General features: G+C 38.6%; 2 protein-coding genes across 3 annotated transcripts; both read left to right on the top strand.

The window, feature by feature from the left end:
* Positions 1-3,170: 3,170 nt before the first annotated feature.
* LOC115788172 (G2/M phase-specific E3 ubiquitin-protein ligase-like) lies at positions 3,171-5,644 on the top strand. The gene is made up of 4 exons (XM_030741116.1): positions 3,171-3,188; positions 3,540-3,853; positions 5,096-5,277; positions 5,624-5,644. The coding sequence occupies exons 2-4, from the start codon at positions 3,550-3,552 to the stop codon at positions 5,642-5,644; spliced, it is 507 nt and encodes a 168-aa protein (XP_030596976.1). The 5' UTR covers positions 3,171-3,188; positions 3,540-3,549.
* Positions 5,645-10,952: 5,308 nt separating this feature from the next.
* Positions 10,953-17,221, top strand: LOC115787849 (major histocompatibility complex class I-related gene protein-like). Of its 2 annotated transcripts, none has more exons than XM_030740602.1 (7): positions 10,953-11,115; positions 14,196-14,456; positions 14,644-14,922; positions 15,005-15,307; positions 15,696-15,797; positions 15,969-15,986; positions 16,242-17,221. In XM_030740602.1, exons 1-7 carry the CDS (start codon positions 11,067-11,069, stop codon positions 16,289-16,291), a joined length of 1,062 nt encoding a protein of 353 aa, XP_030596462.1. In that variant the 5' UTR covers positions 10,953-11,066; the 3' UTR covers positions 16,292-17,221. The 2 variants fall into 2 exon arrangements, with proteins under 2 accessions (XP_030596462.1, XP_030596461.1); XM_030740601.1 differs by having other exon boundaries at positions 15,693-15,797.
* Positions 17,222-19,417: the final 2,196 nt, after the last annotated feature.

The following is a 19,417-nucleotide window of genomic DNA, read 5'->3' as shown; positions in this document are numbered from 1 at the left end:
AGTGAATGACATCATTAATTTGTTAGTACATCGTTTTGGGTAGTACATTATTTTTAATTAATTTAAAAATGGTCATCTCTTTTCAGAAGTACTCAGTGAATTTAAGAATAATTTAAGAGGCTTGTTCGGTTTGTGTTTATGTAAATCAGGGCTGTGTTCAGCACACTTTTTTTCAATTTCGATTAATAAAATTACAGTATTCACTATCTGTCACATAAACAAATAATTTAAAATATATAATAATGTTTACTTTGTCTTTATTGATCATTAGGTTTACAGTCCAATTAGACAGTCTACATTCTGTGGCTCAGTCTTTCTCCAAAGAGGTGATTCTCTTGCCAGACCATGCAACTACACATGTGCCACGGCGTAACAGAAAAGCTTGGCTTTTTGAAAATGGACTTATAAAATCTGCACTGGAGTTTTGCTGTGACTGGGACTCAGACAAAGTTGTACAAGCAATAAGGGCTGCCTTCCAACCAGTTGTGGAAGGATGCAGGTAAGCTGTAAAGGTAACAAACTGTAAGAAGTAATACACTGTAAGAGGTCAACTTTGGTTGATGCCAGAAATTATCTGGGAATAGCCAAACTGGAAGTTGTGTTTTCAAAGGTGTCTTAGAATGTCTCCCACAGAAAACCCTGCAGTATGTCCTGATGAATAGATTCAACTGGCATTTTTTTTTAACTGGATGATTGAGCATGCATCAAGACAGAGTTTGGGTGGTGTTTAAAATGCATTTTTGCTGCTGCTGCTTATCATTGACAAGCTAGTTGGTATATTTAGTTTCCTTTGCAGGGTTACTGCAGGATATATTATGATTTTACATGTGTAATACAAAACTGACAGAATGTAGTTTTATTTTATCTTTTCTGCTTGCATAAAAGATTTATCAGAAATCTTGTATTGTAATCTTTAAAGTTGATAAAAAAAGAAACTTTTTTCCATATACTGTACTGTGTTATAGTCCTTTAGTATTAACAAAAAAAATCATATACACTACGTTTTTCTTCCCCCCCTAGGCTACAAATCTTGCTGCCATGCCATACCAAACTAGTTGAGCCATCACTTACTTCCAAACAGACTTTGAATGGACACCTTTTGAAAAAACTGTTTCATCAAAAGTCTGTTTATGTCAGACCTGACAAGGTCATTTTAAGTGAGGACAAAGAATCTGTAAGTAATGTTGAGCATTTTAAGAAATGTAATGCATGTTCATGAAATGGTAGTGAGAAAGACAACAACTGCCTTTAAACACTATCACTGGTAGTATGTTTTCTCACAATATTAAAGTTTATGATGCCATTTTGTTGTTAGTATAGTGCAAGTGAAGTTTTTTGTTATCTATCTTAATTGACAGCCAAATTCTGATGAAGAGAGTACAAGCGAGCATGATTTTACAGAAACATCGGACTCTGACAAATGTGGTAAATATTCTTCTGTAAAATCAGATACAAATAAACATGAAGTCAAGTTGGTTGAATTTCCGTTATTTAGTATAATCTTTAGTTAAATATCCAGTCTTCCTAAAAATGGTATTCAAATTGATTTTAAGATTTTTAGCGGGGAGAAAAAATTTAATCTGTTACAAAATAGATGAAAAGTTCAAGCTCAATATGTGTCTTGGTGCTCATATTGTAAAAATGAAATTTTATTGAAAAAGTAAACCACTGTTCTTTTTGTTCTTACAGCTGAAAGACACACTGTTAAGACACAGTCCATGTCTGGTGATGATGTTATCTGGTGTGGTGCTACGCAAGATATTTGTACTGTTGACCCTTCCATCTCTGCCGACACTCTCACAATGTCCACTGATCCTGCTGTTGTCACTTTTGATGAGAATGAGCCTTTCTTTAGTGGAACATCTGTCATTGCCAGTGGCAACCCACATGGCTTCTCAGTTGGTTCCTCTGCCAATGTTACTGGTGACACACATGTCTTCTCTGCTAACAACACCTCCAGTGTGTCTAATGCTCCCACCCAACCCAGTTTATCCAGCACATCCTACAGGTCTATCTTTTGTTTGTATTTTTAATGGTTTTTTGAGCTGCATTTTGTGCGAAAGTCACAATCCACTGTTCCTTTTTGTATATTTTGTTGTGAAAATAGGAAATAGGTGCAGTAATTTATTGAAACGTGTACATGTAAATATAATATTTTAAGCAAGAGCAAAAAATGTACAGTTCTAATGAGCTTAAAGGTCAGTATGTGGTATGAAAAACTTTATTCTTCAGCACAGCTTGAGCTCTTTTAGGCAGCTTTCTTGTAATCTCTTTAAGCAGTCTTCAGGAATAGTTCTCCAGACTTCTTGAAGGATATTCAAAGCTTTTCTTCGAATGTTCCTGCCTTTTCTGTGCTCTTTCACGCTGATCCCACACTGCTTCAATAATATTAAAGTCTGGGCTCTTAGGAGGCCAATCCATTGTGTTTTTTCTGTCCAGGTATGCTGTTACTGCACTGGCAGTGTTTGGGATCATTGTCATGAAAAATGAATAACTGCAAAATTAAGCTTTTGCCAATCAGGTACTTTCCAGATGGTCTTGCATGATAGATCAAAATCTGATGTTACTTTTCTGTTCATAGTTCCATCAATTTTGACCAGATGTCCAACACCACTGACTGAAATGCAGCTCCAAACTATGGCAGAGCCTGCTTTAATTGTTAAAGATAACTCTTGACACTCACTGTTGTACCTCGCTTCTCTACCTCCTCCATACATATTGACAATTTGAACCAAAAATATCAGATTTTGATTCATCACTCTGTAAGACCTGTTGAAGGATGAAAGCCTGGAGAACGACTGTTCCAAGACCACTTTAAAAAATTACAAGTCTCCTTCGAAGTATAATTTAAAGAAATGAAGGGTGTCTCAAGAATTTTGTACAGTAGCGTATATAAAATTGGCCTTTTTTTTAAAAATTAGACTACTTTCAAGTGTTGATTATTTTGTTCTTAATTTCAGCTTACTTGAAATACATTGCATAGCATTCAGGTTAATAAACATCAATGAAGTTCAAAGTCTTGTAGTAATGTAACTATATCAGCTGCATGTATATGTAATTTATGTTGTTTATACAAAATTCTGGTTTTACAGTACATATCTTGGCCTGTTTGAGGAAGAATACCTGTCTGATGTCCCTGACCTCCAAGAAGCCATTTCAAGGGCTCTAGATTCAAGTGCAATTGAGAGGTCAGTACAGCATATTATATAAATTGTAGCATTTGAAGTGTAATTCTGAATAGGAGTCACTTGGTGTCTTGTTTTGTATAAACTTGAATAGTCAACCTGCAACCAAAATAATATATTTTACATTTATGTATACACAATATCCTTTTATGGCATCCAGTCATTTTTGTAGTCATTTGAAGGTTGATTCTTCAAATTTCATATTAATTATATATTTTTCATTGACATTTTGGTTTATTGTTTACTTTTTTTAAATGGAGGATTGCTGTCAGTGTTTAATTGTTGGCTATATCTGGAAATGCAAGATAAAAAGTAAATGTTATTGTTCTACTGTTTTGTTTTTTATTGTTTTAGTGACCTACCGATGAGCTTAGAGAGTATCATGGCGCAGATTGTCTCTAGAGTAAATAATGACAGCACTGTACGCTTCAATATCATAAGACGAAATGTGTGGGATGGAGCATCCAGAGCCATGGGCAGATCCAATTTTTCACCTGAGAAGAAGATAGATGTCAAGTTTACTGATGACTATGGAATATCTGAGGGTGCTGTTGACAATGGAGGACCTACTCGGGAGTTCTTCCGACTTTGCCTTGATGAAGTCAAGGACAAAATTGGCATTTTTGAAGGTCCACCTAATGCTAAAGTCCTTACGTGCAATTCCAAAGGTATTTATGGTTTAGTTAATTGTTCCTACTGGATTTATTTTGGATCAATACATTGTACATAAATTGTTTGTGATTAAATGTAAGATTTCTGGGTTTTATAAAACTAAACCTATATTTTTTTTTGCCAGTGACACAATCTTTTCCCCACCACAAAGCATTTTAAATTACACAATCAAGATGTGACTGAAGTGCAGACCATCAGCTTTAATTCAAAATTTGACAAAAATACTGCAAATTTATAAATTATGGACATTTTTAGACATACTCTGTTAAACAGTCAGTTGACAATCAAGAGATGCCTTCATGAATGGAAACAGGGTTTAAACTACTAGCTACAGTCAAGAACAAGGACTTTGCCAAGAAACATCTAAAAGAGCCTGCACAGTTCTGAAAAAAACTGTGAACAGATGAAACTAATATGAAGTTGAACCAGAATGATAAAGGGAAAAATGAGATAAACAGCTCATGATGTGAAGCTGATAGCACCATGTGTGGCATTATCTGTCATACATGGTGGAGGCAGTGTTATGCCAAGGGCATGTATGGCTGCCAGTAGAACCACTAGTAGGGCCACTAGTGTCTATTCATGATGTGAGTGCTGATGGAAGTAGCAGGATGCATTGTGAAGTGTACAGTGACATAGCTTCACAGTGCAGATGAATATTGATTCAAAGTATATTGCAAATGCAACCCAAGAGTTTCAGCAGCCAATCTCAGTCTAACAGAGCATCCTTTTCAGTTACTATTCAGGTTACAAGCAGCAACTGAAGGCAGCTGCAGTAAAGACCTAGCAAAGAATGTCAATGGATGAAATGCAGCATTTGACCATGCCCATGGGTCCTAGAATTCATACGGTTATTGACTGCAAAGGATTTCCATCCTTGCATTAAAAATAACACACATATTTAAAATAGTGTTAGCTTGTCCATTTACCTTTGTGCCTCTAAAGATGATGGACTGTAATTCCTAAACAGTTAATTTAAAATTTTTACAAAATCCCTTCACAGTATGTACTTCAGTCCCATCTGATTGTTTGATTTAAAATCCACCATGGTGGCATTCTGAAGCAAAATTACAGTAATTTTGTCACTGTCCAAACACTTGCAGATCTAACAATATGGACAATAATTTTTCCAGAAAGAAAATTTGCTAACTGCTAGTAAAAAACAATAATATGGTGGTAATGTAACAACAAACAGTCATGCAAGCTTTTGACAGATGTTTCATTTTATTTGATAACAGCAATGAAAGACAATGGATACTTCTGCGCTGGCCAGATCATGGCAATGTTAATTGCCCATGGAGGACAGAGTCCATGTTTCTTATCTGAACTCTTGTATGAGTGTCTTCAAAAGGGTCCAGACAACATCAAAGTCAACACTGACCATATTACTGATGAAGAAACAAGGTCACAGGTGCAATCGGTGAGCATATTTCCCTTATGTTGCTGAGTATTTTGAAAATTTACACATATTACTAATTTTAGACTAATTTTTCACTACAATTAAAAGTCCTGCAACTCTCTGGTAAAAACCTTATTAAGGGCTACAAGAATGATGAAATTAAAAATATGTCTTTTGGCATTTACGAAGCCATAAATAATACCTAGAGACACAATTCTGTGTGGCAGGTTATGGTGGTGGTATTAGTGCCCTCATTGGTTGTTACATTTAACAGTTCTCAGGTGTGCTTTTTTCCCAATTAGAAATGTACATTACATAGGGTTTGTTCATAAATTTCAGAATTTAATGAATGCGCTTGTTTTTCCAGCTTCAGTTTTTCAACTCCTGATGCATTGTGGGGTTTTAAAGACTTAATATAATACTTACAAACGGAAGCTAATAGTTGTGCGTGTTCGTCCAAAAAATATAATCAAATATTTACTATTTTTATTTCCTGATGTGTTTTTTAGATCTTAGAAGCTGACACAAAATCACAACTGCAGGTTACAGTTGCACAGGCAGGCAGCTTGATCAGTCTTGCTGGTCACAATGTTTGCATAACACTGGAAAACAAACAAAGAAACTGCTTTGGATTTGGCTCACTGGTATGTCCTCCAGCGGACCCGTGCACCTTTTGAAAGGTATGTTTAAACACATACCATAATGGTCAGAAAAATAAAGCCTCCCCAACTCTGTGTGGGGAGGCTTTATTTTTCTGACTTTATATATTTTTAAAAAAATGTGTTCTGGTGAACTGTCCAGGTTGTACCCCACCTTTTGCCCTATGGTAGCTGGGATAGGCTTCAGCCCCCAGCAACCCTCAGTTTGATAAGTGGAAGAAGATGGATGGATGTTCATTTTATCCTTTCTTTTAACCTGTTCAGTATTATCCTAACATATCTTCGTTCAGTGATGCAGGTCTGTACAGTAATAGTATTAACATTTGAGTTAAAGCCACAAGTAAAAACAGTCTCACACTGGTACAGGTCTTAACAGAACAGAAAGTGTAAATATATATTCATGTATATGACCTTGTATATCTTTAAAGCTCATCTATGAATATTAACATTTTATTCATGTTGATGTAGGCATGTGTTTTAATCTGTAAATTTAATGAAAAATAAGTGGGTCAACTGTACAGTACACATAAACTACAATTACACTTTGTTCAATTTTGGCTAGGTTCAGAGATGGCTTGAGGTCTCTAGGTGTCCTAGATGCTCTACAGAAATATCCTCTTCAGATGAAGTGCCTTTTCGTGAAAGCTGGAAAAGCTCTGAAAGCGACTGATATGGAGAATCTTTTCAAAATCATTCACTCCGAGCGAGGAAGTAATGCATTCCAAGACGAGTGCCGAACCCTGGCTTTCTGGCAAGACTATCTTCAGGAGGCTGAATGTAAGTGTTTGACATTAAATCAGTCACTGGGAGGAAGGAGAGTGGCTGTAGCTCAGTAGGTAGAGCAGGTCACCTACTGATTAGAAGGTCAGCGATTTGATTCCTGGCTACTCCAGGCTACATGCCAATGTATCCTTGGGCAAGATACTTAACCTCAAGTTGCTCTCCAACGCAACCGTCAGAGTATGAATGTGTGTGAATGTTAGATAATAAAAAGCACTTAGCTTAATTAATCATGGAAGTGCTTGTATGAATGGGTGTGCATGGGTAAATGCAAACGTGTTGTATAAGCGCTTTGAGTGCTAAGACTGAGTAGAAAAGCGCTATATAAGAGCTAGTCCATTTACCATTAAATCAAAATTCTCAATTTTCTGCAGGGTCATATAATTAAAAGGATTGCCTTCATTATTATGGCTACTGAGTACCAGTAATTGGCTCTTTCTGCCTCCACCTGAGTTTAATTTATTGTCTTCTTCACAACTCCTTTCTTTGATATTATAGTTTAACTGTATAGATTGAATGCTGATGCTTTATATGTGGCATTCAAATTACTTAATTTCCAATCTATGTAATATTTTATATAATGCCTAACCGCTCCTTCTTTACATTATTTTGCATAAATTTTCTGGTATTTTACTGTACCAAAATACCAATAATCCTAGTTATCATCTCATTGTGATTATGTATTTTTTTCTATTTTACAGTTGAAAACGATGTCTCTCTGGAAGATATCCTTGTTTTCTGCACTGGATGTGACAGCGTTCCGGCACTGGGTTTCTCTCCAAAGCCAAGCCTTGAGTTTATCACAAACTGCAAATTTCCAGTCGCCAACACTTGTGAAATTATTCTTCGTATACCAGTTCATGCAGTATACAGCTCATTCAAATCAGACATGGATTTTGCAATACGGAATTCACCAGGATTTGGACGAGCATGATGTGTATTCTCAAGGGTTGTAATCATGATAAGAGGTTTTTTTTTTGGTTTGTTTTGCATATGCATTTTCTTTTATCTTGTTGCAGTCAATAAATGTCAGGCACTTGTTTTTGCACTGTAGTTAATCAGTTTTCCTGCCTATATATGGGTGGGATATGACATTAGATCATTAGATTAGTAACATTAGATTATTTAACAGCCCTGCAGGCAGCAAGAGAAAATGTTAGAACCTCACTGTTGCTTCTGCAGCACATTTTCAGCCTGTGTTGCACTATTTCAGATACCTTAACCTTTTAGCAGTGCTAAAAAAGCACTGGATGCAGAGAGAAACTATAATCCATGCCATACAGGTTTATAAGCCATGTTCTTGTGTTTCCAATATGTTGGCTTGCATTTTAAATACTTTGGCTAGATGTGGTTGTTGACGGAGTTGGCATTTTATAATTCCTAGAGCACATTTTCAAATATGTTCTGGTAAGGTAGCTTTATTTCAGTGTCCTGTTTTGACCTTGTTTTACTCAGTGATTCATATTGATTTTCATTTTCAGTTTAACTCACTGGTTAGCTGTAAGTTTTAAAAACATCTTGTTTAAGCTTTGAAAAAGTAAGGTATTTTTTTTATGAAAATGCCCACTCAAAACAGTAATCCTATACATTAAAAGTGGGACTGACAGTCTCATCTCACTGTTTCTATAACCAGGTAGTTCCTGCACCACCGTCAAAGTACCCATTGTCCATAAATTTGGCAAAGATATGGTTGGCATTGGTTATGTTAAAAGTAGTTATACAACTACAAGGTGTATGAGTAAACAAATTACTCACAGCCAGTTGTCTTCTACACAGGGGTATTTTCATTGCTTTGTTTTTTTTTTTAATCTCATTGTTGCCCAGGGTACTAATAGGGTACTAATGCCTTTCTAACAAAGTTTTCTGTGTTCTGAATTTGTATGGACTTTTTGCCATTTTGTGTCTGTTGTCAAAGATTCCATAGAAGAGATAAAAATGTCTTTTTCTGTTTGATAGTTAATAAAATGTATAAGAGATTCATATTTCAATAAAAGATTCAGTTTTATCCTTTATTAACAGAAGAATTAGTACATTATGATACAATATGTAACATACACTAAGTTTTTGTATGGTGCAACAACAGTTCCTCATACAAGAAAACATTTAAACATAATCAATTTTTGTAATTTAAACGGCAAAACTGAAGATTAAACTGGTCATCAACTTTTTACTTAGTAATAATCTTGGGGTTTTGGGATCTTCTCAATGTTGTGACAATTCACAACTTTATGTTATTAACGGTAATAAGTACACAAACTAATAACTTAGTTGAAGTATGCGACATGCTGTCAAAAAAAGTTCAATGCCATGATTTCCATCGTCACTCAAGGGATTGATCTGCCTCAAGCCAGGAGTCAGCTGCTGGTGATCATAAGGAAGATGTCTCACATCCACGTGACTCAGCGGTCTTTGATGCTGAGGAAGTTGCAACATTCCAACTGTCCACAGCTGTAGGGGGGACCTATATATTATATATTATATATATATTATATTATATATTATATATTATATATATATATATATATATACATATATATATTATATATATATACATATATATATATTATATATACATATATATATTATATATACATATATATATAATGAGTACAGTTGTACTCTTACTACACTCCTCAAAAAATGAATAAATAAATTAATATAATCTTAATTAGAATATACTATCAAATCAAACTTCTGGGATATTGATCTGGTCAGTAAGTATCAGAGGGGCTGTTGATCAGTTTCAGCTGCTTTGTGTTCATGACATTACCAACAGGTGCACTAGAGGGGCAACAATGAGACCCCCCCAAACAGGAATGGTTTACAGGTGGAGGACACTCACATTTTTCCCTCCTCGTCTCTTCTGGTTTTCACTAGTTCTGCATTTGGTTAGGGTCAGAGTCACTGCTGGTAGCATGAGGTCATACCTGGACCCTACAGAGGCTGCACAGGTAGTCCAACTCCTCCAGGATGGCACATCAATACGTGCCATTGCCAGAAGGTTTGCTGTGTCTCCCAGCACAGTCTCAGAGCATGGAGGAGACTCCAGGAGACAGGCAGTTACTCTAGGAGAGCTGGACAGGGTCCAGAAGGTCCTGTACTGAAGGACATGACAGCCTGAGCATATGTGACAGATGTGAAAGGGGTCTGGAGAAGCCGTGGAGAACGTTATGCTGCCTGTAACATCATTCAGCATGACCGGTTTGGTGACTACAGGCTAGGCAACTGCCATCAGGTATCAGGATGAAATCCTGGTTCTGGGTTCCTCCTTCTGCACAACTATGTCTCATGTGCTGAGAGTATGCAGGGAGTTACTACTAGCTGGCCCCCACACTCATCTGACCTAAACCCAATAGAACTCCTCTGGGATGTTTCAGTCCATCCGATGCCACCAGGTTGCACCTCAGACTGTCCAGGAGCTCAGTGATGATCTGGGAGGAGATCCTCCAGGAGACTCCTGCTCAGTTTTTGCTATTACAGACATACCCTGATGCTGTCAGGCACAGAGGGCCACGTTGATTACTGAGGACCATTTTGAGTTGCTGCAATGAAATTTCAGCAAAATGTTCCAGCCTGCTGCATCATTTTTTCACTTAGTCTTTGAATTCAGCCCTTTGGAGGTTCATCTTTTTCATTTCCATCAAACAATGTGACATCTTTTCATTCCTAACACATTACCCAGTTCATATCAGTAATGATATCCAGCAGGATTGTTTCCCCCACTGAAATTGGATATTTTCAAAGTGTTGTTGGGTTTTTTTTTTATCACCCCAATGCTGATATTTACAGTTATTATTTCTACTTCTATTTGCAACTAAACTGCTTTTTACACTAAAATGCATACTGTGTGTCTAAATGTGGTGGGAGAACTTGAGACCTGCTGGAATTGTATTTAAAGTATTGTATTTAGACAGGGTGTGGTGTTACAGTTACAGGAAGTGTTTGGGTGGAGGTGGGGAATGCTATTGATTTTTATTGAAGAATAAAAAAATGACAGTGCTGAGGATCAGGCGATTCCTTCTATTTGGGAAACCTCACAGAGGACTGAAGCAGCAGGGCTGAGACTGAAGTTCTAATGTGTACAGGTGAGGATCCAGGTGCTTCTGATTATGCTGCTATAACAGTGGATCAGACTCACCTCAGATCACCCAGAACACTTCCTCTATTTCACAAGTCTTTTTCAGCAAATCGAATCGCTCAATGAGGCAGTCACATGATTTCAAAAACTTGGCCTTGTTTGGCTTTTGTCATGTGATATTCTGATATCCCCCGCTGTGCTCAACACAGGCGTCAGGGCTTTAATACAACACGTATCATCGCTACACATCTCTCTCGGTTGTTTTTCTTCCGTAAAAGTAAAAGAACCAAAGGATGAAGAACCTATTGATATTTTTCCTTTGTTGTCATGTTGCATCACCAGGTAAGGTCACATTTATTTCTTGAAAAATGTTTCCCTTATAGCAACGTAAACTGCAACAGTTGTTTTTTTTCCACTTTCACTTTGAACTGTGGCCATTTTCTTTTTTCTTTTTACTTCATAAAGAAGCAACTTCAGATTCCTGAGGGATATATTTCAGTGTCCTGAAAGAGGCTCTTTTTCCGGACTAATGTAACTTATGCTCACACATACCTGGTCAGGTGATCCTAGTTTCGGTTTAAAATCAGCTGGGAGCGCCGCGTTTTCACCGATCCTTTTATTTCCAGCATGTTTTAAACACAGCATAGATTTTCTGCTGGAGGAAAATGTTTTACATGTGCAACTTGTTAATCCGCACCGTTCTTCACGTCATCATAAACATCAGAAATGAAGCCCAGCTGTAACGTTACTGCAGTGCAAACTGCGTCACAGTGTCCCGGGAATGTGCGTGTTTTCATTTGGTGATGCAGAAAATTATAAATGTTTTTATACTTGATTCTAATCTTCTGCTGAGTCTCGTTGACTTTGCTGGAACTGCAACTGAACACCAGCAGTGCATTTTACCCACCATCGTGACACCTGTTATTTCTGACAGGCAGAGCTTTTAGGATTTGTCCAACCAGCTGAGGCTGTGTTGAACATCCTGTGTGGTTCACTGTAGCTGACAGGAAATCACTGCAAACAAACAAACAAAACGGGACAGCGACAACGCTGCTGGGTCCTGCAAAACAGACACATTCATTACATGCCAGTGTACATATTTAATACAATTTAGTTCTTCACAACGCATTACACAGAAATGCCATACCTTACTTAACATGGTAAGCTGGCCACAGTGCGATGTTAATCATTACAATAGCTGAAAAGAAACCATGAGACAATAAATATCACCTCTGTCCATTTTACTCTCCAACACACCTGAATCAAATGGCTGAATTACCTCCTCAGTATGCAGTCAAGTTCTCCAGAGTCCTGCTAATGACTTCTATATGTGATTCAGGTGTGTTGGATCAGGAACACATCTAAAACCTGTAGGACACCGGCCCTCGAGGCCTGGAGTTGCCCACCCTTGGTTTGGACCGTAAAACGTATTTGCAGCACAAGAAAGGGGAGCGTGTTCTCCCACGATTATGCGCTTCGGCTTCCGTGTCCAGACGAGGACCCGCCCACACTCAGACGTAAAGGAGCAGTTCACAGAAACGCGGTGAAGGCTTGTTCTTAAGCATTTCACCGGTTCATTGAACCCAACACCAGCATGACCACCGGCACCTCGTCAGTGGAAAAGTAGCAATAGTCCCATATCACCCCAACAGAGCACTTCACTCTCAGACTGCTGGCTTACTTGTGGTTCCTAGGATACTTAAGAGTAGAATGGGAGGCAGAGCCTTCAGCTTTCAGGCCCCTCTTCTGTGGAACCAGCTCCCAGCTTGGATTCAGGAGACAGACACCCTCTCTATTTTTAAGATTAGGCTTAACATTTTCCTTTATGATCAAGCTTATAGTTAGGGCTGGATCAGGTGACCCTGAACCCTCTCTTAGTTATGCTGCTATAGGCCTAGGCTGCTGGGGGGGGGGGTGCGGTCCATGTACTTTTTGGGTTTTCTGTTTTGAAAACAGATATTAAAAAATGAAAAAGTGCTCTTTTTTTTAATTTTCATTTCATACTCCAAATCCATGAAATGTAAAATGAATAATATTTCATTATTTCCTTTTGAAATCCAAACATGCATTTGTAAAGATTAAGAGACAGAAAAACAGTCCCTCTTTTTATTTTTCTCAAACCTGAAGTTTAACATCGTAGTCAAAGCAACTCAAGGAGAGTAAATACAAAGTGCTCACTTTTATTTGAAGCTTGCTCTTGTCGGTTTACTGTTGTCAGAGCTGTTAGTCAGGACGGCTTTAGGACCACATTCTGAAGCAACTGTAGACACAGCAAGAATAGGACTGTTTTCCACAGCAGTCCCTGCAGTTATTTCACATTGCTATGGAGAAGAAGGACGTTCCTCATTGAGGAGCATCAGGAGATTTTATATGGAAAATGGCCTCTGATGCACATCTGCAGGTGGAGGTGTCAAAAGTCTAAGAGACGAGCGTTTGCTGTTCCAAAAATCAACGTACTGCTCGAACTTGCAGTAACTTTTTCTGATGCCACAAAACACGGATTTATGTGTGTGAATTTATTTATTGATTTCAAATGGAATAAAAGAAATATAATTCGTTTTATATTGTATGGATTTGGAGTATAAAATGAAAATTAAAAAGAGATCCATTTTTCATTTTTAATATCTGTTTTCAAAACAGAAAAATGAATGACCAAAAATTACACAGATCGGGTTCCCACGATGCACTGAGTGTTTGATCTTCAATCAACTCTTTTCACTCATAAACCACTTTGAGTTTAACCTTTGATAATTATTAAACTCTCCCATAGTGTGTCTTTTTCCTTTCACCATCACACAGTGCTTGCTTATGCTTATTGGGGGGGGGTCGTCTGAATTTTTTGGCTTAGGTTTTTGTAGCCTACAATGTAAAGTACCTCCAGGTGACAGTGAAAGTTCAGAACAACTATCTCAATAAAGTTGAATTGAATAAAGGATAACAAAGTCTTTTTTATTATTTTCTATCATTAAGATTGTCCATGGTGGAAGCAGGAAGTGTATACAGGCCTGAAATGGTCAGAGTTCCTGCAGGAGTCATGTTAGGTTAATTAGTGATTGTAATGTGTCTGTATGTGTGGAGTTTAGAGTGTGCTGTTATCATCTGGATTTGATGATGATGATAAATTTGATGTGTTTGTGTAGATCAGATTGTCTGGATGTGCTGCTCATGCGTGATTCAGACCTAAAATGATCTTAGAAGTATTTAAAGTCACTTTTTTATTTCTGGAAATGTAATTTTGCACTGCAGTAACAGTATTTCATCACTGGGTGGTTTCCAGTGTGTTTTATTTTTCCTAAGAGTTTATAGTCCTATTTTTTCCAAGATAGTGGTGAACCTGAAATGAGTTCATATTTAATCTTCTTAAATGATAAAAATTATGTAAAATCATTGTCACCTAATTCAGTGTCCCATCAATTTTACAGTGAAACACTCCTTGACGTTTTTCTGCACTACAACCCCTGGAGCCCAGAGCATCCCTGAGTTTGTGTGTGTTGGACATGTTGATGGAGTTCCGATTGGTGACTGCAATCATCTCAGAGGAGTGGAAGTTAAAAAAGACTGGATTAACTTCTTTAAGGATCATCCTCAGCACATAGAGTGGTATGTTTCAAATTGTCTTGATCGTCATCACTTCTTCAAGGCGACCATTGAGAGTTTGAGGCAACGTTTGAACCAAACTGAAGGTTTGAATTTGTTTCACTTCTTACTACTGAAATATTATATTATTATTATATTATGGAATGTGATCCCAGTTTGTTTTAAAATCCACTCAGAGATTTAGATCAGGTTAGAAAATAGTAGGTGTGATATCAGCTATGAGCTCTGCTGACATTTCTGTAGTTTCCTGCAGTCATTGTCTCTGTTTTTCAGGTGTTCATATTTTGCAAAGGATGGATGGCTGTGAATGGGATGATGAGACTGGAGAGCTTAATGGGTTCAGTCAGTATGGTTATGATAGAGAAGATTTTCTAGCATTGGACCTGCAGACACTGACATGGATCGCTCCAAAACCTCAGGCTGTCATCACCAAACTGAGATGGGATGCTGAAAAAAACACATTAGAATCAATTAAATACATTTTAGGTCATAAATACCCAGAGTATTTAAAGCAGTATGTGCAGTATGGGAGGAGCTTTTTGGAGTCATCAGGTAAAGTTGCATAATCTTATGCAGTGAAATGAAAAATTCCTTTTTTTTTAAACAGAATGAAACAGCTGCCGTCTCTCTCCAGTTCTTCCCTCAGTGTCTCTCCTCCAGAAGTCTCCCTCCTCTCCAATCAGCTGCCACGCTACAGGTTTCTACCCTCACAGAGCCATGATGTTCTGGAGGAAAGATGGAGAAGAGATCCATGAAGGTGTGGATCATAGAGAGATCCTCCCCAACAATGATGGGACCTTCCAGATGAGCGTTGATCTGAAACTCTCATCAGTCACACCTGCAGACTGGGAGAGGTACGACTGTGTGTTTCACCTCTCTGATGTCAGCAGTGACATCATCACCAAACTGGACAAAGCTGTGATCAGGACCAACATGGGTAAGACTGGATCCTGCAGGGTTTGGAAACTATTGTTTGAGATTTTCTAGCTTTCAGATTAGATCCTTAATCCTGGGCTTACTGTTACTGTGATTATTAATAATATAAATGTAAATATAAGTCTGGGTTAAAACTGGAATTCAATAAATGCAGTGAGGTCCCACACAGTCTGATGTATCTGTACTTCAGAGTGCACAGGAGGAGTAACTAATGTTGGAGTAATGTGGAATCACTGAGTAGTAATGGTTTGGTGCTCTTCATTGTTTCACTCAGAGAGGTCAGACTCATCAATCATCAGCTCCTTTCTGATTGGCTCCTCACTCGTTCTTTAGTAGCTGCTCACATTTTAGTTCAGGATCATAAAGTGCTGCCATGTGTTGTTCAGCAGAGAAGCCCACTGACATGGTGATCTCCATCAGTGCTGCAGTGGTTGTTCTAGCTCTCATCCTCATTGCAGCTGCAGCATTTGTGGCTCACAAGAAGAAGAAAGGTGAGAAATCTGAATGGAGGAAATATTGAGTTTAGATTTTGGATCATCTTAATCCATACTGCCAAATGTGTTTGGATGCTGCTGCTGGTGGTGGTGGTGGTGGTGGTGGTGGGGATTTATGTCCAATTTAAAATAATCTGACAACTAAATTTTTTTCTTTGTCTGTTTCAGCTGAATGTTCTCCATCCTGTAAGTAAAAACTGTTTTATGTTTAATGTGCAGGATTAAAACCAGTTATAGATTCATGTAGAAATAAAACCTTCAGGACTTTTTGCCAGTGTAGCTTCTCTTTGTTCTTTATGTTCTCCCTCCATTGACCACAGCTGATCTCTCTGACACTGGTTAAACTGGGGGGCGTGTTTGAAAGCAGGAGCCAACAATCACTGCAGATTCTCCCTTTGAAAAGGCTCAAAGAGATCCAGACTGTCTGCTTTTGTTTTACAGGTGCTGATAATGACTCTGAGCAGTCTGAGAGACTAAACACACAAAGCTGACTGTCCTGCAGCAGCTCTGCTCTCCACGCTCTGCATCACTTTGTCTCCTGACTCTGTTTCATTGAGTCATCATTGTGCATCACAAGTCCTCTACAAAGCAACAGCATTAAAGTTAATGTTGGTTATGCATCTAACTGTGTGGTGATAGTGTGGTAATGAAGTGTGTTGTGTCACTGAGAGACTGGTGTTGGGGATTTTTGTATTATTAATCACCTCTTATGTTAATCACACACACTGGATTAATGGTCACTTTTTAGTTTTGATTTGTACCTATTATGTCATTCACACACTGGAACACTGCATGCTTTAGGTGAGGGGATGAAATTGAGGCCTGTTAGGCTCAGGGTCTCATATTGTTTCCTTTAGTAAAACCACACTCGGTCATATTTAGAGGTTCACTTTTTTCTAATGCACAACTTTTTGTTTATATGACACTGTATCACCATTTTAATTAAGTTCAAGTTGCTTTGAATCGTGTGTCCAGAAATTGGGGTTTTAAGTCCCACCTGCATTCAGTTAATATAAATAATGTGTGGGAGTGAATTTTGTATACCCAGATAAGACTGCCCTAATGAGTTTTTAATAATGAGGAGCCAAGGACAGCTGTCTGTGGGAGTATTTCTGTGGGAGGTATCTTCACCTGGGAAAGTCGCTCATTTTGACAGCCCCACAGAACTGTGCCTTGGAGCCTGCACAAAGGAGCTGAACTAGTGGAGCTTGTAGTGGATTGCCTGATGGAGATGCCACTCAAACCAGCCTATGGCTAAAGAGGAGGGTGGAGTGAGCTTTGGGGATAAAAATGCAGCAGTTAAGTTGGGAGAGAGTGCTTCTTGCTTCCTCTCTGTCTCCTTTGCTACGGCTCTAAGGCGCTCACTCCCAGGAGGGCTTTTTTCTTTCTTGTACTCTGTTTAACTCTGTGCATCAATAAATCCTGGCAACAGAACCTGCTCAATTCCAGTGATTTTTCTTTTTGTTAAAGTTTGGTTTTAGTACATTTGCTCCCATTGGAATTCCACCTGCCAGAGGGGTAGCAGGAGAGTCGAACCACGAACCAACACTGACAGTCATGTGTCATTCAGCAGATGACAGTGAAACATTGAAGCATGCAGCAACAGAATCTCTGTAAAGTAGGAGATATCTGCACCTTCTTAGAGACCAATGCAGTTTGACAGTGTTGTAGATTCTCAGCCTTTCAGTGTCTAATATTGAATATAACTCTGAAATATGAGTAACTGCTGCAAACAAGGAGATCAGAAGACAAACTTTCTCTAATTGTTTGACAGACCAAGTGCTGATTTATGTGATGGTGATGATGGTGATGATGATGGTGATGATGGTGATGATGATGATGGTGATGATGATGGTGATGATGGTGATGATGATGATGGTGATGATGATGTGATGATGATGATGGTGGTGATGATGTGATGATGATGGTGGTGATGATGAGATGATGATGGTGATGATGATGATGATGATGGTGGTGATGGTGGTGATGGTGATGATGATGATGATGATGGTGGTGATGGTGGTGATGGGGGTGGTGATGATGATGATGATGGTGATGATGATGATGATGGTGATGATGATGAGATGATGATGATGGTGGTGATGATGTGATGATGATGATGGTGGTGATGATGTGATGATGATGGTGATGATGGTGGTGGTGATGATGATGATGGTGATGATGATGATGATGGTGGTGGTGGTGGTGGTGGTGATGATGATGATGATGATGATGATGAGCAGAATGTGTGTTCAGTGTGTGAGAACAGTCACTTTCAGAGCCTGCTGTTCTGCTTTCTGCAGACCATTTGTGGTGCAGTTACATCAGAAACACACACCGTGGTCTTAAAAATGAACTGCAACAATAATTAATGACACCAGTGTACCAAACTGCTGATGAGGTGAGGTGTGTGTGAAAAACACACAACTTGTGAATAACACAGTTCAGATTAGCAAAGCAGTTATTGTTTCATAAGTGTAGCAGAGCTGATTGGATCATTTTTAGAACATGTTGAAACATCAGAGTTTACTGATTCATTATTTTGTAGCTGCGATTTAAACTTGATATGAAATCCCTTCTCATGTTGGTGCTGTGAGGTCGCTCCCTACACCAGAGAGCTGAACATAAAGGTTCAGATCAGCCTTCATCTGGAAGCTCCTGTCACGGTTGGACAGGATTCCTCTGTGGTCCTCATCTTCTTAGATCTCCTCTCCACGTCTCCTCCAGAACATCTGAGCTCTGTGACCAACCTGTAGTGTGGTCTCTGATTGGAGAGGAGGGACACAGTAAAGAAGAGGAGAAAGAAAGTTTATATCATTATTAGGTTGGAATAATGTGTATTCAAAACGATTATTGCTACATCTTTCATCTTAATCAGTGCATCTATTGAAACGAGGTTTAGGAAGTATGTCACTGACCACCAGGGGGTGCCAAAGCCTCACTCATCATGACAGGTATTAGGAACTGAACTACATCAATGAGAGGAAAGAAGAAAACACTGTCACAGGTTACATCAGGGCCGTTTCTCAATACTCAAGTACAAATATGAACTTCCCAAATGTGGGGGATTATTTTTCAATTAAAACTTGATGACATCACAGCTCAGCTCCACTGTTTTTATCGCCTTACAGCTTAAATTTAATGAATGCTTGGCTTTAAAAACTTCATCTCTGAATAAAAACATTATACATGTATACACAGCTCTGCTGCTTACTGAACAAAACACAGGTCATGTGTTAAAAACTTGTCTTTTTATTCCAGAAGACTGGCAACACTTACAACAACCAGGTGGTGTTCAGAATAGAGTCTAAGTTTAACATACATCTTCTGCTGCTCTACCTTGGACACATCATCAGTGTTGTATCCTGGCTTCCTCGGGTGTTTCGGGTCTTACAACAGACACCCTCTGCAAGGTGACCCGACTGGGGTTGATCAAGCCTCAGCCTGTGTCCAAGTGGCTAACTACGTCCCCCATTTCTCCCCCTCTTTAGCCACAGCCATCACGAAGCCTTTTCCACTGCCTCTACATTGGTTTTAATAGCTGACCTCCTGCTTCGCCCTGTGATGCCCAGGGTTCCATAGGCCTTGTTGAGTGAGTGGCCTGCAGACCCCCGACA

The sequence above is a fragment of the Archocentrus centrarchus genome, chromosome 11, assembly GCF_007364275.1.
Source record: "Archocentrus centrarchus isolate MPI-CPG fArcCen1 chromosome 11, fArcCen1, whole genome shotgun sequence".
NCBI lineage: Eukaryota > Metazoa > Chordata > Actinopteri > Cichliformes > Cichlidae > Archocentrus > Archocentrus centrarchus.
The sequence above is the reverse complement of the archived record's forward strand: the minus strand, read 5'-3'. Positions and strand labels throughout refer to the sequence as shown.

What these genes read in the sequence shown, in the direction of transcription:
- LOC115788172 (XM_030741116.1), top strand. Translation starts at nt 3,550, where the DNA reads ATGAGCTTAGAGAGTATCATGGCGCAGATTGTCTCTAGAGTAAATAAT. An exon ending in CCTTACGTGCAATTCCAAAG is followed by an intron (nt 3,854 to 5,095) that starts GTATTTATGGTT and finishes ATTTGATAACAG; the next exon opens with CAATGAAAGACAATGGATAC. An exon ending in CAAGGTCACAGGTGCAATCG is followed by an intron (nt 5,278 to 5,623) that starts GTGAGCATATTT and finishes TTGTTTTTCCAG; the next exon opens with CTTCAGTTTTTCAACTCCTG.
- LOC115787849 (XM_030740601.1), top strand. Translation starts at nt 11,067, where the DNA reads ATGAAGAACCTATTGATATTTTTCCTTTGTTGTCATGTTGCATCACCA. An exon ending in TTGTCATGTTGCATCACCAG is followed by an intron (nt 11,116 to 14,195) that starts GTAAGGTCACAT and finishes TCAATTTTACAG; the next exon opens with TGAAACACTCCTTGACGTTT. An exon ending in ACGTTTGAACCAAACTGAAG is followed by an intron (nt 14,457 to 14,643) that starts GTTTGAATTTGT and finishes TCTGTTTTTCAG; the next exon opens with GTGTTCATATTTTGCAAAGG.